At 52.2% G+C, this 14,929-nt stretch overlaps 7 protein-coding genes across 7 annotated transcripts; 4 read left to right on the plus strand and 3 right to left on the minus strand.

Moving 5' to 3' along the window:
• Positions 1–2,398: 2,398 nt before the first annotated feature.
• Positions 2,399–2,685, minus strand: PUNSTDRAFT_129350 (uncharacterized protein; the record flags this gene model as incomplete). Its single annotated transcript, XM_007378532.1, has 3 exons — positions 2,399–2,513; positions 2,567–2,603; positions 2,655–2,685. The coding sequence occupies 3 exons, from the start codon at positions 2,683–2,685 to the stop codon at positions 2,399–2,401; spliced, it is 183 nt and encodes a 60-aa protein (XP_007378594.1).
• Positions 2,686–3,537: 852 nt separating this feature from the next.
• Positions 3,538–5,507, plus strand: PUNSTDRAFT_94913 (RIO1-domain-containing protein; the record flags this gene model as incomplete). Its single annotated transcript, XM_007378533.1, has 7 exons — positions 3,538–3,742; positions 3,793–3,906; positions 3,969–4,023; positions 4,079–4,199; positions 4,249–4,337; positions 4,390–4,584; positions 4,637–5,507. The coding sequence occupies 7 exons, from the start codon at positions 3,538–3,540 to the stop codon at positions 5,286–5,288; spliced, it is 1,431 nt and encodes a 476-aa protein (XP_007378595.1). The 3' UTR covers positions 5,289–5,507.
• A 53-nt stretch (positions 5,508–5,560) lies between these two features.
• On the minus strand, positions 5,561–6,648 carry PUNSTDRAFT_94917 (uncharacterized protein). Its single transcript, XM_007378534.1, has 3 exons — positions 5,977–6,648; positions 5,830–5,924; positions 5,561–5,780 (listed from the first exon to the last, which is right to left on the minus strand). The coding sequence occupies exons 1-2, from the start codon at positions 6,617–6,619 to the stop codon at positions 5,836–5,838; spliced, it is 732 nt and encodes a 243-aa protein (XP_007378596.1). The 5' UTR covers positions 6,620–6,648; the 3' UTR covers positions 5,561–5,780; positions 5,830–5,835.
• Positions 6,649–7,026: 378 nt separating this feature from the next.
• On the minus strand, positions 7,027–8,819 carry PUNSTDRAFT_109864 (SPRY-domain-containing protein; the record flags this gene model as incomplete). Its single annotated transcript, XM_007378535.1, has 2 exons — positions 7,027–8,534; positions 8,582–8,819. The coding sequence occupies 2 exons, from the start codon at positions 8,817–8,819 to the stop codon at positions 7,027–7,029; spliced, it is 1,746 nt and encodes a 581-aa protein (XP_007378597.1).
• Positions 8,820–9,956: 1,137 nt separating this feature from the next.
• Positions 9,957–11,657, plus strand: PUNSTDRAFT_56504 (CBS-domain-containing protein; the record flags this gene model as incomplete). The annotated part of the gene is made up of 6 exons (XM_007378536.1): positions 9,957–10,209; positions 10,261–10,419; positions 10,475–10,674; positions 10,731–10,982; positions 11,042–11,218; positions 11,274–11,657. The coding sequence occupies 6 exons, from the start codon at positions 9,957–9,959 to the stop codon at positions 11,655–11,657; spliced, it is 1,425 nt and encodes a 474-aa protein (XP_007378598.1).
• A 269-nt stretch (positions 11,658–11,926) lies between these two features.
• On the plus strand, positions 11,927–13,730 carry PUNSTDRAFT_129355 (S-adenosyl-L-methionine-dependent methyltransferase; the record flags this gene model as incomplete). The annotated part of the gene is made up of 7 exons (XM_007378537.1): positions 11,927–12,286; positions 12,343–12,457; positions 12,521–12,760; positions 12,811–12,833; positions 12,884–12,914; positions 12,975–13,031; positions 13,087–13,730. The coding sequence occupies 7 exons, from the start codon at positions 11,927–11,929 to the stop codon at positions 13,728–13,730; spliced, it is 1,470 nt and encodes a 489-aa protein (XP_007378599.1).
• Positions 13,731–13,823: 93 nt separating this feature from the next.
• On the plus strand, positions 13,824–14,912 carry PUNSTDRAFT_129356 (syntaxin; the record flags this gene model as incomplete). The annotated part of the gene is made up of 1 exon (XM_007378538.1): positions 13,824–14,912. The coding sequence occupies one exon, from the start codon at positions 13,824–13,826 to the stop codon at positions 14,910–14,912; it is 1,089 nt and encodes a 362-aa protein (XP_007378600.1).
• Between the last annotated feature and the right edge of the window lie 17 nt (positions 14,913–14,929).

The following is a 14,929-nucleotide window of genomic DNA, read 5'->3' on the forward strand; positions in this document are numbered from 1 at the left end:
CTCCGCAGTCCGAATTGCATGCGTACCATGTCAATACACTCGTGAACCAAATATCCGGCACCATGTGCACACCCAAGGTGTACTATTCGAGGGACTGGCTGCCGCTTGTGGTCAGCTAGATGGTGCTGTACTGAACGAGAACGTGTCGTCCTTCCATGCGCATTGAGTACTTCTTCGCTGTCTCAAGTCCTTGTACAGGTAAGGTTGGTGATGGGCGATGAGGTCGTTGAGTCCCGGAAGTATACTATTCAGAGCAGATACCAGCCACAAAAGGAGGAGACCGACGGGGATGGTGAGGACGAAGACACGGCGGTGGGATCAGGGTTCCGGCAAAAGATGAATTTTTATCCATGGTGAAACGAGAACTTGAAAATTGGTCCGTCGCCTCTAACTTACCTAGACTTCAAATTCTCGTCTCGTTTTTATGCTGTCTTCGGGCTCTGATTGGTGGAGAGCGCTTACATAATACAATACTAACACGAAAACCAATAGGTCATGGAGCCGCGACCAATCTTTAAATTCACGTTTTCCTACGGTTATAAATCCACCTTTTGTCAGAATCGCAGATCCACCGCCGTGAGAGACGAATGGACATCCCCGTGACGCGGGAAGGATTCCAAACTCCGAAGAGTTGTAAGGCAGGGCCATCGCAAACGGGGGGGCTTGTCACGCGTGCATGACGACATTCCAAGGGAGTTTGAGAAACTCATCGACCAATCACAACGCTAGGATGTCTCTGATTCCCACGCAATGGATGCCTTGAATTGCTGTTCACTTGTTTCTGAGCTCATTTAAAAAAAATCTGGACCAATAGAGCCCTCTGTTATGCATTTCCTGAGCATCGTATGGGAGCAAAAATACGCTAGTTGCGCTGGTGCACCCGGCGATAGAGGGTAAGAGGTATTTTGTTAGAATTTCGGTCATGTGATGCTCCCCCGTTTGCGATGGCCCTGCCTTAGCAGAATTGGATTATGGGTCGAAGCAAGTGTAGCGGCTCCAGAGCCGCTACACTCGATTCGACCATAATCCGCGACCATAATCGACTTTCGAATCCACTCCATAATCTGTCCCATAATCGCCAACTTTGAGACCCCCTATTGCGACCTGTCGTGGTTGACCTTGCACAGCGGTCCCTACATCGACAGACCCCTGTTTTGATACCAAGCGCACGTCCTGGAGATGTAACTGGTATTGACCGCTGTTCAGATAATCCTGAGAAACAAGGATGAATGTCCAAAAGGAACATACCTACCTGATTGACCTGGCTTTGCCGATGATCATAGGAGTTATGGCTGAGCGCCTTCTACCTGTCAAAGGCGACTCTGGACTTGGAAATTGAATGTGATTGGCTGCGAACGACCATCGTTCGCTAAATTATGATAATTCATCACTCACAACGTTCTCCCCGCTGGGAGTCAGGCGAACCTCTGGCCGCTTCTTCGACTCAACTCCACCGGGGTTTATAACAAAACTTTGCTGCAGCGAATGAACAGGAATGGGATGCAAGAGGAGGATAGATTCTGGCAGAGGACGAGTATGAGGCCATGATGAAATCATCGTTATTGTTCGATCAATGAGACATTTGCATGAAGTACGATTGAGACGGGCTTGATGACGGTCGCGGGCGGTCTCCAGGTCCAGGATTTGCAGCTGTCGGCATTCTCATGGCAGTCTCGTCGCGAAAGGGCATCTACATAGGAAGAGCATGAAGATATTGCTGCCCGCGAATTGCTTGATCGTATAGTGGGGATAGCTCCGCGAAGCCTTCCGGTATCATGTCGAAAGCCGAGGTGGGTGCCAGTCCATTCCGAGTTTAGAACCTGGAAATAACCGAGGATGCTGCAAATTCAGGGCCCGTACGCCGCCTGGTGGATGACTTGTGGTAGGTGAGGGTAGCCTAAGGAGATACGCTGACGCCAGTGTCATAGAGACTGGATACGATGGTTGCGTTTCCGACATCAGCTTCTGCTTAGCTTAGTGAGTGGTTCGCGCTGACGTGCACTTACGAGCATGCTGTGACGTTCCGTTGCTATGAAAATATGAGATCTGCCCCCGGTAGTCTGTCTCTGTGACAAAGGAATGAGAGAGGTTACAACATTCAGACTGTTCGATACCCACCCAATGATCCTACCTATATCCGTATAATTACTTCGAACGAAATCCGGTTGATCCATGTGGGGTCGCCAGATAAGAGTATCGAAGTTTTGCAGGCGGCGTCCGGGAGGTGATCCAAGCAAATACGTACACGCTCATATGCGCTATTCGCGGGTCTTGGCGTCTTTGACAATGCAGACAAGCTCTTGAAACGAGGCTGAGCGCGATGCCCTCGAACAGCAAGGAAGCGCCGACAGGCAGTGCACGCTGAAATCAATGCGCCTGATCGTGCAAGTCGTGTAACTCATTCGATTCGTTTGGACAAAATCATGTAGTCAACCTCGTCGAGATCCTCATCCTCCCAACTGTCGTCTGGATCTTCGACAACAAAGCCCGGTGAAGTGGGGTCTTCGACGAACCTAACCAGGCCTGAGCCGATACGAGCGGTACGAAAGCGTATTCGTTTACGTACCCCAAGGCACTGTAGAATGCGGCGGCGTGTTCATTCGCTATGTGGGCTGTCAGAGCCACATGAATGTGGCAGCATTATGTTACCATACCCTTGATGAGTGTGAGCATGACCTTGTCCATGTGGCATTCCCGGCCCAGACAGAGTAGTTTGCTGAGGAGCAACCTCCCATGTCCGCGTCGAAACATAGCCTTTGATACTTGCAGCTCATAGCTTAAATGACAATGAGACCCGGTGGCGGAGACGGCTTCGAAAGGACCAACCAATATAACACCCTCTGCCCTGCCTCCCGTTCGAAACGAAACATCGTGTAAGCCACAATATCAGCCAACTCCAAAGGCTCGCCTGTCTTGCGCTTCCTCTCCTTGTCCATGTTATGCCTGATTACCAGGAATCGAGAATCAACATGGAACAGCTCGTGGCGTTTTGACGTCGGGTCCCAACCGAACGACGAAGATACATAACTTGAACGGTGATGAGCAGCTGATAGATTGCGAACCGTGTGCACAAGCCCGCGGCGAAATCACACCCACAGCTGATGCATGTTCTCTTCGAATAAGGACCAAACTTGTCGTCTTTCGGTCTCAACCAAATCTTGAGACCACATAACCTGAAGCGAGAATCTATCACCATGCTCAGTATGTTTCTTAACCTATTACCAAGGCTTATCAAAGATTCTGCCTACTCCTCATCTTCCGGTACACCTTTGAGGCCGATTAGCTCCGCGAGTTGCAAAGCCGATAGCTGAGCAGAGACTAAGGAGTGACATTGCGGGATCATGGCACCAGGCACGACCGACTTTTTTAGCTTTGTTGATAACAGACATAATAGATCCGGTATAAAGAGATACAGCAGATAGTCATGGATTGTCAAGGTGGATGGTGTACCATGGCGCTATCTTTGGACTGGAGACAGATTTTGTAACTCCCAGGTAGCACAGCATTCCCTGCAACTCTCTTTTCCTCTTTGCAAATATGAGGCTCGACGCAACAGATCTACGCTATATCACCACGGATCAGTTCCGGGTGCTCACCGCTGTGGAAATGGGATCCAAAAACCATGAAGTCGTCCCTACGCCTCTCATCGCGCAGATATCTGGGCTAAGGAGTGGCGGAGTCAACAAATGCATAGGAGAGTTAGCAAAGAGGAATCTGGTGTCCAAGGTACAAAACTCGAAATGTGAGCTTGTTCAGCGGAAGCTTCTGAAAACAAAGCTCACGAGAAGCTAGACGATGGATATAGGTTGACATACGGAGGTTACGATTACCTGTCGATGCGTGCTTTATCCAAACGGGATTCGATGTACTCCGTAGGCAACCAAATAGGTGTAGGGAAGGAATCCGGTATGCCTGAATTCCTTGAGAACGTATGACACCCCGCGAAATATTGAACAGTGATTCTGTAGACATCTACGTGGTTGCCGATGCCGAGGGGAATCAAATGGTCTTGAAACTCCACCGGTCAGCTGCCGTCCAGGCTTCGTTTACATCCTATCCTAAACCATCCTTATATCAGGTTAGGACGAGTTTCCTTCAGAGCGATCAAAACGAAGCGCGATTACTTGGGCAAACGCAAGTCTGCTTCATGGATGTATTTATCTCGTCTTTCCGCACAAAGGGAGTGGGCATTCATGAAAGTAAGGTGGTCCTGCTTCTGAGCTATGCTGGATTTACGGATTACGATAGGTTCTGCACGAGCATGGGTTCCCAGTGCCAAGGCCGATCGACCAAACCCGTCACTGCGTGCTCATGGAGCTCATAGACGCGTACCCGTTGTAAGTCTTCCCTTCCCCGGATCCGCTCATCACTGATGCGCTTCTTCCGCAGACGTCAAGTCGCGGAAGTTGAATCTCCCGGAAAGCTGTACTCAGAGCTCATGGATCTCATCGTCCGCCTTGCGCGTGCGGGGCTTATTCATGGAGATTTCAATGAATTTAATATCTTGATCCGGCGAACCACTGGAGAGCCAGTGATCATTGATTTTCCACAGATGGTCAGTACCTCGCATGAAAATGCAGAATGGTATGTATGTTTACGTCCATCATTTGCAACAACCGCTCAATCTTTGCGCAAGGTATTTCAATCGCGACGTGGAATGCATACGAACCTTCTTCCGCAGACGCTTCCAGTATGAGAGCAAGTTATACCCCCGGTTTACCAGCACATTGCGCGAAGGGGCCGACCCTAGCAAGAACGAGGAAGCTTTCAGGCTCGATGTCGCAGTCGCTGCTAGTGGGTTCAAACGGAAAGATCTCGAAGCCCTCGAAGAATATGTATCCGCATACAGAGACGAAGCGGAGTCCGATTCGCAAGATAGCGAGGAATATGACGAGGAAACAAGTGGGAGTGAGCATGACGATGGAGTGCACTCCAACGATGAAGTTACCGGTCAAGCGGACGAGGCAGGTGCGGGGTTTTCGGAAACGAGGGATCCCGAAGTATCTGCTAGCCGATCTGGTTCGCCTTCACCCTCTCGACTGGAGGAGCAAGCTGCATCCCTCTCAATTTACGGCGTATCATCTGCGAGGCCTGAGGATGAAGCATCGTCCGAAAGTTCCGATGAAGAATCGCGAGTCAAGGACAAGGTCGCCTTGGAGGTCAAGAAACTCAGAAATCGGCAGCAAACTAAACATCACTCTAAGAAAGGTTTCAGGAGCGGAGGGCGGTCGAAAGGCAGCAAGGCAAAGCAGGACCCTCGGGTAAAGCTAGGTACGGGATGGGACTGAGATATGTGCCCGCTACCCTCGCATGTGGGGATCAATAATGGACGGTGGTACCAACATGAGATACCCATTCCGAGTACTCGTTCCTGAGTACTATAGCAAATGCATACAGCGAGACTCTGGCAGCAACGTTTGATGCACGGCCAGAACGACAAGATGGTGGTCCACCTGTGGATGATTGAACACTCCACGTACTTACTGTGACATTGTATTGGCATATCGGTAGCACAAGCGCGTCCTTGAACGCTCAGAACGTCCCAGACGACAGGTATATAGTTATGAGTGCAATTCCCGACGTGAGATACATTAGAGACGTACAGAGGCGTCTGCAGATGACGCTGGCAAGCGTGGCTTTCGACGTGGCATGTCGCGACTAGATGATGCATATAGAGACAAGTAGGTGATTTGTGACCATAACTCAGCAAATGAAAAGTGAGGCATCACTTATGATGTTCCACCTGTGCACATATATTCATGACCTCATCCACGACAGATCTGCGGAGGATAAGACACGATAAAAATAGAGTTTGCGGAAGGAACTTACGCTATTTCATGCTTGGGGTTCGTCCTCCGGGACGAACTTGTGCTTCCCTGGAGTGATGACGTGCGTCATGCCTTTGCCACTACCCGTAACTCCAACTTGAGAGGATAGATCAGCTAGACGCCATCATATCTGGCAGACGTCGCTCACCCTTGCCCATAGGGTTATCGGGCGTCTTGAATATACTCGTACCAGCCACGCCAGCAATATGGATGCCCTTCCTCTCGCTCTTCTTTGCGAATTTCTGCCATGTTGCCTGTTTCTCCGTCTGTTCCTTGGACTTCTGCGCCCTGACCTCTGCCTTCTTTTCGTTCTTTTTCTTCTTCTTCTCCCTCTCCTCTTCCTCCACCTTCGATAACTTGCGCTTCGCACCTCCTCCCGCGGAAGGACCGGCACCTGAGTAGTTGAGCGGCAGAGGTTTCAACGCAGAACTATTGACAAGTTCTGTAGTATGGTAGCCTTTGAACATGATGCTGTATATCCTGTTCTCCGCAGAGCCGCCAACGGAAACGATTCGGGCAGGATACCACTGTCCATCACCTGAGTATTTGGCTAAGCAATCGTTGCCCGCAGACCAGGTATGTGAAGATGCAGGGGTTACGGAAGTTTTAGCCTTGTTCGCTGACGTCGAAGTCGATGCTGCTGATGCGGCTAGGTGCTCTTGGGTGAGAGTGATAAGCTCCTTGAGTTCGGAGCGCAGGGAGGCTAGTTCGGCGTTGTCAGGGTCGCTCTGTAGTGCGAGCTCCACCTGGTCGAGTTGTACTTGGTAAGTCTCGAGGTCTGATTTTTCCATGAGGAGGCAGTGAAACAGCGATATTAGCTCGGGGAGTGGAAGGTGTCGAGCCTGGCGATTGGACTCCACGAAGGTCAGGTTAAGTAGTGGCTAAGGCAGTGAGCGTTACTGTGCACTGAACACATACTGAACTCTACCCCATGCCAAGGGCTATACTTGATGTGAATAAGTCCCTCAGGCTCGCAGTCCGTGTCCGCTATTGTTGTCATCGTTACTTAGATTACATATGAGGGGGCGAAGAAGGTTGAGCTCTATCCGATGAAATAGGATGTCGACGAAAAATCACTACAAATGTTGTGCAGGATCTCCGACCAGCGATCCAAGTCTGTGCTTAATGTGGGTACACCTACTCTCACCGAACAAGCATACCATACACACCGGGGGCTGCTATGCGCACCGAAGCTGAGTTAGCGGCCACTGCGTCCTTCACGTCGGCTGCGGTGCCTCTCCGCGCGAGTGTTGCTCTGCCCGATGGCACTGATAGGAAGGGGGCCGCCTTCAAGCGCGGCCGCGATCACCTCAGCTGGTAAATCGATCTGGACACCCTCTGCGTATTGGAAGGGATCCAAGGGCGAGTACGAAGGTGGCGGGGGCTCATTACGCCGCAAGGCCGTCGCGGGTGAGAGAGTATCTGAGGGAACGCGGATTTCAGAATTCCTGGCATGACTGCCGGACAGGGCTTGCAAACCAATGTCGCGTTGATTCGGAGTTGGCGGGTTGGGTGTCATGGGTGACTCAGGGGGTGGGTGGATCTGGACGGCGAGTTCCCGTGCGGAGCCTATCGAGGAGTGAGGCTGATGGCGACGTGGTGTATTGAAGTAGTCCGCACCTGGCGTGCTCGATCGAGATGAAGAGCGTGAGGAGCTAGAGAGCTCTTCGCCAGGTTCTGTGGGAGGAGATGACGGTAAAGTCGTGTTCGCGGGAGTGTGGAAGGGTATGTCCGTAGGTGAGATATACCGAGGAGAAGTCGAAGGCCCGGCCCCTGGAGTCTCGTCCGGCTCCTCGTCTATGGGTGTGATTGGAGGCGGCGGGGAATGCGGTAGATTCTGATCCGCCATCAAAGGGGTGGTCCGTAGGGGCGACGCAGCCACCGGAGCAGACGACGGTTTCGGTCGCCTGCGACGACTTGAACGTCGGGAGTGGCCGGAGGCCGGGGAGGCTGCGCCAGCTTCTGGAGGTGTCCGCGAGGTTGGGCTGGCGCCGATAACAGGAATTGCACTACCTGCCGCAAGAAGAATGCTGCCACGTTCGCTGCCATATGCCGGAGGGGGAGCTAGGGTTCCGACGCTCGGAGCCAATCCCCACTTCTTGACATTCGCTTCGATAAAAACAAAGCCCGCCTGTCCAAGGTTCACGTGAATGCTGCATGGTCCATCAGCACCAACCGTGGGGAAAAGGTTCCAACGGTTCAGGCCAACAAAAGCATCCTCCGTCTTCCTCCCATTGCGAGTGAAGAACACGGTGCCGCTGCGGGGTCGATATCCAACGCCCAACACGTCGCCCTCTTTCAACTGTTGGCCGAAAGTGGAAGACGTAAACGGCCAATTATACGATTTGTCGCCGTTTGAATGGTACGCAACCGAAAAGCGATTGAGCCCCGGTAACCGGAAGGGGGGATATGGCTTCGTAGCAAGTCCGATAGCCACATTCGTGGCTTCGGGAAGGTCAAAGAGTTTGGCCTCCCAGTAGTACACTTCGTTCAACTTCGGTAGAGGAAGGTTCGACTGGACGCTGGAGGCCGATTCAGGGTCCGGTAGGAACGTGATCTCAGTCCTAGCATGGACGAGAACCGAAGAGATAGTCTCGTAGTCTGGCTCGAAGGACCAAGCAGAAACGCCTTTTTCCTGGATGGACAGGAACTGGGATAACGTAATGTCGGTGGGCAATGAGTTTGGGGGGTAACTGCGCTGGTAATCTAGACGAGGGTCAGGTTAATACTCGGCGACGACAGAGAAAACATACCCTTGGCGCGATTGTACTCTCTCCGCTCTGTTTCGCTCACTGTTTCCAGCCATCGGGATTCCACGCCTTCAAACCCTCCTTCTCCTTCGACCAAATCCTCCCTGCTGAGGTCCACTGGGAGTTCCCCATCCCGAAGCCGGATACCTCTTCGCCTCCGAAGCAGCAGAACACATATAAGGAATACAAGCAGCAAGAATATGAAGGTTGACAGTACGACCAGGAGCGGCAGGAGAATCATCAGTCTAGAGAAGTCGTATGAGGTGCTAGATACGCATAGACGACTTTCATGACTCACGCGTTGTCTCCCCTACGACCATCTCGCTGTATCTGAACGTCTGCAGTAGCATCCATGATGACCAACGGAGATACATGTACGCCCTCAGCAACGGTGTGAACGATGTCCGACGACTGCGCGTGCTGAATGAACCACTCGTACGCGCTCCGCTCAGTCGCATCTGCAGTCCCGGAGGACATGCTAATCGCTGTCCGTTATGGTGCTCCGGTATGTCTATGAGAGCGACGCTAGGGTACAAACGGAGGTTAGGAATGTGCTGCTGCGTAAGATGGGAACAAGCCCACCAAGGGATGATACAAGGTGGGTGACTGTGACGAAGTCACACGTTCCGTTGGAGCCACGCGCGGCGCACCCTGGCGCACCTCTTTCACCATCTTGCACGCAGTTACATCGTATCTTCGGCCTATGTATACCTGCTTACTGCAACGACACTGCACCATACCCTATGTTCCAGTATGTTCGTACGATGTGTCGAATTCGTCAATGTTCTCCGAAGCTGCTGCGTCTTGCGGTGCTGTCAAGGACAGCGCCATGAGCGTCCCGCCGAGAGCCTCTGCGTACTAAGCTGGCGCCCGCGCTATCGCCTTCCGTGTCGCCGCCGTCACAGCATATCGCCGGATTCGAAAGCGAAATCACACTTGATAGATACGTATCATCGTATTTGATCTCGGCGCTCAGTCATCTGTGGATCGGATATATATCATCTTTCCGCGCTGTAAGTAGCCCTCGACACGTACAGTGAGCTGACCTCAGGACCAATGGGCATCCGCGCCGACGTTCGTATCGGCGTTACAAAGCTATATGTATATATTTGTTGCATTATAATGCCTATCAAGAGGCGCACTCTCGGCAGCTGTATAGACATCTGTATAAACCGCATGTGGAGTCAGCTCGAGATTTTACATAGCTGAGGATATAAGTATGAAGACTGGCCCTAGGCACAGTTCAGCGAAGCTGAATCTGATAAGTAAGCGGTACCCTACGTATACGGTGTTGCCGCTGAAATGAGCCTGATCAGTTTTCTAAGTGTGAGAATATCGGCGATCATACCCTTTGCACTCGACCACCGTCTACTTCCTCATGAACGCGACCTTGTCTCCCACCCAGCAATCACCCAAGGTGCGACGGAAGCCGTCCGCTAGGCGCCCCCGGACATTTTCACACCTTCCTCCTTACCAACAAACTCAAGAGACGCACGACGCAGCACTCAACGCTATACGTGCATTTCTGAGGGGTCGGATATCCTACGATGCATTTCCTGTCAGCTTCAGGATCATCGTCCTTGACACCAAGTTGGAAGTAAAGAAGGCACTCCAGTGCCTGCTGAACAACGGTACGTAAGACTATTACTTGCCCCGAACGACACATGCTTATGAGTGTACAGGCGTTGTCTCCGCCCCGTTATGGAATAGCGAGAAGTCGTGTTTCGCCGGTATGCTCACCGTATCGGACATTATACACCTGATACAATATTACTGGAATACTTCCGACTACGCCAATGTGGCTGCGGATGTGGAGAGCTTCCGTCTGGAGTCCTTGCGAGGTAGGAAACGTAAATTTGAACGTACACAATGGCTCACACTGCATCTCAAATTCAGAGATAGAAAAGAGTTTAGGGGTTGCAACTCCTCCTTTACTACACGACCATCCTTCAAGCACTCTTTATAACGCTGCCAAGCTTCTCATCCAGACCCATGCACGCCGTTTACCTCTTCTGGACAAGGACTCAGAAACGGGCCACGAAGTTATCGTCTCGGTGCTCACTCAGTATCGATTACTCAAGTTCATTTCCATCAACGTTAGTCTGCGTCGGAGACTGAGGTTCCGCGAACCGTGAAACTGACGAATTCTCAGTGCAGCAAAGAGATTTCGCAACTGTACATGGGTCTCAAGAAACTGGGCATCGGCACGTATGCTCAAGTGACTCCTTCGAAGCCGGAAACTATGGACGGCTCGAAGGAGCCGTATTGGCCTATTGCAACGGCCTCTCTGACATCGTCCGTGTTCAACGTGGTCCATATGTTCTCTCAGCGAGGTATTTCAGCCGTGCCCATCATTGACGAGGATGGAATCGTCGTCAATCTGTACGAGACTGTGGATGTCATTGTATGTGATGATTGCATGGCTGGTCGTGACCACGACTTACTAACATGGTTAACTCGCAGACACTAGTCCGTCTTGGCGTGTATCAGTCGCTCGATCTTCGAATATCCGAGGCCTTGAAGCAGCGATCTGCGGATTTCCCTGGAGTAGTCATATGCACTGCATCTGATTCATTGGGTACCCTCCTACAACTGATCAAGAAGCGACGTGTTCATCGATTGGTAGTCGTTGAGGGCGAGGTACATCGTATGTTTAATCAACCTATCGGTCACTGACGTCGCTGCGTAGGAAGAGGAAAAGAAAGGCGGTCGACGAGGTCGCTTGCTGGGGGTTATAACCCTGAGCGACGTCCTTCGATATGTCATCGGTGAAGTGGGCATAGGGCATTCCATTTCGCAGGCCCAAGACATGGAGGCCCCCATGGACGATGATGCTACACCTCACGTGGAACAGTCCAAAGTGCTTTCGGAGCAAAGAGAGTCGGGAGAATCAAACCGGGCACGCGAGGTTGAACCTATCCCAGAAGCAGAAACGGAAGCTGCGCAGGAGGGCGATGGTCACCGACCTTCTGCTCCCGATGCATCATTCGGGCATGCCACTGCAGAGTTTACCGCGGATACCCCTGCCAGTCTCGACGCGTCCCCACCAGGTACCTCTGAAGAAAACCAGCCTTCGTAGCACTCGGCTTCACGTCATATACCTCAGTTTTGACTCATGAAAGTTTGTAGCACTATTTGTACAATTGTAAAGCTAGACTGTATAACACTGGAGGAGATATCCATCATGCATGTGTGCCTGTAACTCAACCGTTGCCCACCCTCTTATCACAAGTGATGTGCGCTAATATCTGCCATCAAAGCTGATATAATGCCACCGTATGTATCCTTCAAGTTCTCCGAGCAACATCGTCTCTACACCTTTCTGCGAAAATACAGGTGAACACCACCATGGTGTGGCCGCTGAAGCTCACCCGTGTGGTTCATACCAAAGCGACGGTGAAAGCCTCCAGAGACCACGCACTCAAGTTCGTTCAAGACTTGCCATCAAGCACATCGCTCAGTCCCCTATGCGTATCTTGCCGCGAGGGCGAGAGCAAAGACGTACACTATGTAACGGAGAGGCTGAATTTCTTGGGTTGGAAGTTCCACATGACGTTTCCCGTTTACTCGACGAACACTGAAGACGGGGTGGATCTCGTCATCAAAGCCGGCGCGGGCACAACGTTACGGACACATTGGTCCGTGAGTCCAACCGTCCTTGAACTCGGCAGCGAGGTTTGCGAGATATCCGAGCTGGTAGAAGCAGACGTGAGTATTAAGATCCAGTACGAATCCCACGTGTCTTGCTGATCGCTGTCACTCAGACGTATTTCTTCTTCGTACCATACGTACTTCACAACCTGAAGAAGTCTCGTCACGCAATTTTCCCCAATTTGGTGGCAGAACTCGAAGGGGCCCATGCAAGGGATGCCAGTCACAGTAGGTAGTAGTTATATGCCTCGTTTCAGCGGCTCCCCCCGACTAACAGACAGGCGGACTTAGTGGATGACCGTGACGAATATCATCCGACGGAGCGTATTGCAAAATTCGTGCTCATCCTTACGGCGTGCATCTTGCCTGTATATATATTGCCCGTGACGGGGCCGGCATATACCTTGGCAGCACTATTCGTCATGGGCTCAAGCTTCGCGATGTACAGTAAAGCGCGGGATCCATATGGCACTTTCCACATCACGCTCAATGTGCGGCCTGGTGATGGCCAAAATCCGCCAGATACAGAATGTATAACTTTCATTGACTTTAGAACTGACGTTGCTGAACACATCGTACAGGGCTCAACATGGGCTATTGGGTTGTAAGTTACACGCGTCGTCAACAGATCCGACTCATTCTCCTTAAATGCAGGACACCGATATCTTCTCCGAGGCTTGCGAAGGTACTAGGTCAAGTCGTAATCCACGGGATTCACATTGATACTCGATTGCTTTGATTTCAGCGCTGGCTACAAGATTGATGGAGGCGGCTCGTCTCAAAGCTGGAGATAGAGTCCTAGGTAGGTCTGCTGCTAAGATGTATGAATAAGTTCTGAGGGTCTGTTTCGGCATTAGATGTCGGGTTTGGCAGCGGTGACTCGCTGTTATTCATTTTGTCATCCCCCAAAATACCTCGGCCTTCCTCTGTTACTGGCATCACTAGCCTCAGGAGTCACTATGAACGAGCGCTGGCACGGACGAGGAAGCTCAACATCGATACGCCGGTATTGCTACTTTGCGGCGACGCTGTTTACCATGCGCCTGCTGGAGCGCATCCTTTTCATCCATCTGCCAGTCCATCGTTCGACGTGATACTTGCACTCGATTGCGCCTACCACTTCCGTACAAGACGCGAATTCCTGCAGCAGAGTTTCGAACATCTGGCACCAGGGGGCCGTGTTGCGCTCGCGGACATCTGCTTCACTCCGGAAAGCCTCGGAGGGCGGAGAGTCAGGCTCTTCACCAGATTGTTGGGGATGATGCCTCGACAGAACGTCATATCCACACAAGAATATGTTCAAGCCTTGAAGGAAATGGGTTATGGTGACGTGTGCATGGAGGATGTCAGTGAGAAGGTGTTTCCAGGATTTACGCGGTTTCTACGATGTCGTGGGGGCGGCTGGTGGGCGTTCAGTAGTTTGCTAGGGCGATACTATGCGCTAGGAGCCCGGTTCGTGATTGTCGTTGGTACAAAGCCAAAGACTGCGGGTTCGGGCTGATGACTGTTGCCGCGGCTTGACCATGTACTATTATGCGACTCTTTCTCTCCCGCTTGCAGCAAGTTGACCTTTGCGACGTCTGTGCGTCTCGCTATGACCGCTATACAAGCTATCTACATCCGTGGCCATGAAGAGCGTCTAGAGCCTAAACCACACGTGGTGTACCGTATCGAAATCCAGGCCAATGTCCGCTCGTGGCAGATGTGGAGACGATATTCGGAGTTCGTCGACCTACACACCGAGCTCACGAAGTCTACCGGGTCCGAACCGCCTGCTGCTTTACCGCCTAAACATGTGCTCAGCATATTCAGGTCGAAAGATGACCCGAAGTTGATGGAGGAAAGGAGAGCAGGGTTGGAGACGTATCTCCGAGCGATCCTTAGCGCGAAGGACGACAAATGGCGGGAAAGCTTCGCCTTCAGGGACTTCATAGGCGTTCCCGTTGGCAAGGGCGCCACGGACGCCGGAATTGCAGGAGGTGGATCTTATTCTGGTCAACAATTCACGTCCTCCTCCTGGCTGGAGGAACACGCCGACCTGCAGACCGGTCTCCGGGACATCCGCGCCGAGATCAACAAGCGCGACGCTCTCTCCGACAGGGGCGATGTCTCCGGCGCGCATGCTGCGAATGTGCAAGCGAAGAAACGCCTCGCGGGCGTGTTTAGCCGCGTGGGTGCGCTAGGGAAGGGGTTGGAAACGCTGGGCATGGCGGGCATGGCGGAGGGCGAGCTTAGGCGGCGCACGGACATGGTGAGCCGCTTGCAAGACGAATGCGAGGCTCTGGCGAAGATGGTATCCGTCGCGCGAAACACGTCTCGGATGAATGCTATGACAGAACCGAGGCAGGCTCCCCAAAGCGATCGGGCAGCGTTGATGGGAGGGACGGCGGGAGCGAACAAACCCCGTCGGGTGTTCGGTCAGCCAGCCCCGGTACAGGAAACGGAGGAGACGCGTCCGCTGGACGACGTAGGACTCCTGCAGCTTCAGAGGCAGAAGATGGATCAGCAGGACGAACAAGTTTCGGGCCTGTCCGCTATACTGCAACGGCAGAAGCAGCTAGGGTTGGCGATCTCGAACGAAATCAGGGAGCAAATCTCAATATTGGAAGACCTCGACAACGAAGTGGATCAAGTCGGCGGAAAGCTCACGAATGCCAAGAGACAGCTTAACCAGCTGGGATAGGAAAGACAATCGTCGAT

The sequence above is a fragment of the Punctularia strigosozonata genome (genome assembly GCF_000264995.1).
Source record: "Punctularia strigosozonata HHB-11173 SS5 unplaced genomic scaffold PUNSTscaffold_1, whole genome shotgun sequence".
Lineage (NCBI taxonomy): Eukaryota > Fungi > Basidiomycota > Agaricomycetes > Corticiales > Punctulariaceae > Punctularia > Punctularia strigosozonata.

What these genes read in the sequence shown, in the direction of transcription:
- PUNSTDRAFT_94917 (XM_007378534.1), bottom strand. Translation starts at nt 6,619, where the DNA reads ATGGAAAAATCAGACCTCGAGACTTACCAAGTACAACTCGACCAGGTG. An exon ending in CGATAACCCTATGGGCAAGG is followed by an intron (nt 5,925 to 5,976) that starts GTGAGCGACGTC and finishes TATCCTCTCAAG; the next exon opens with TTGGAGTTACGGGTAGTGGC.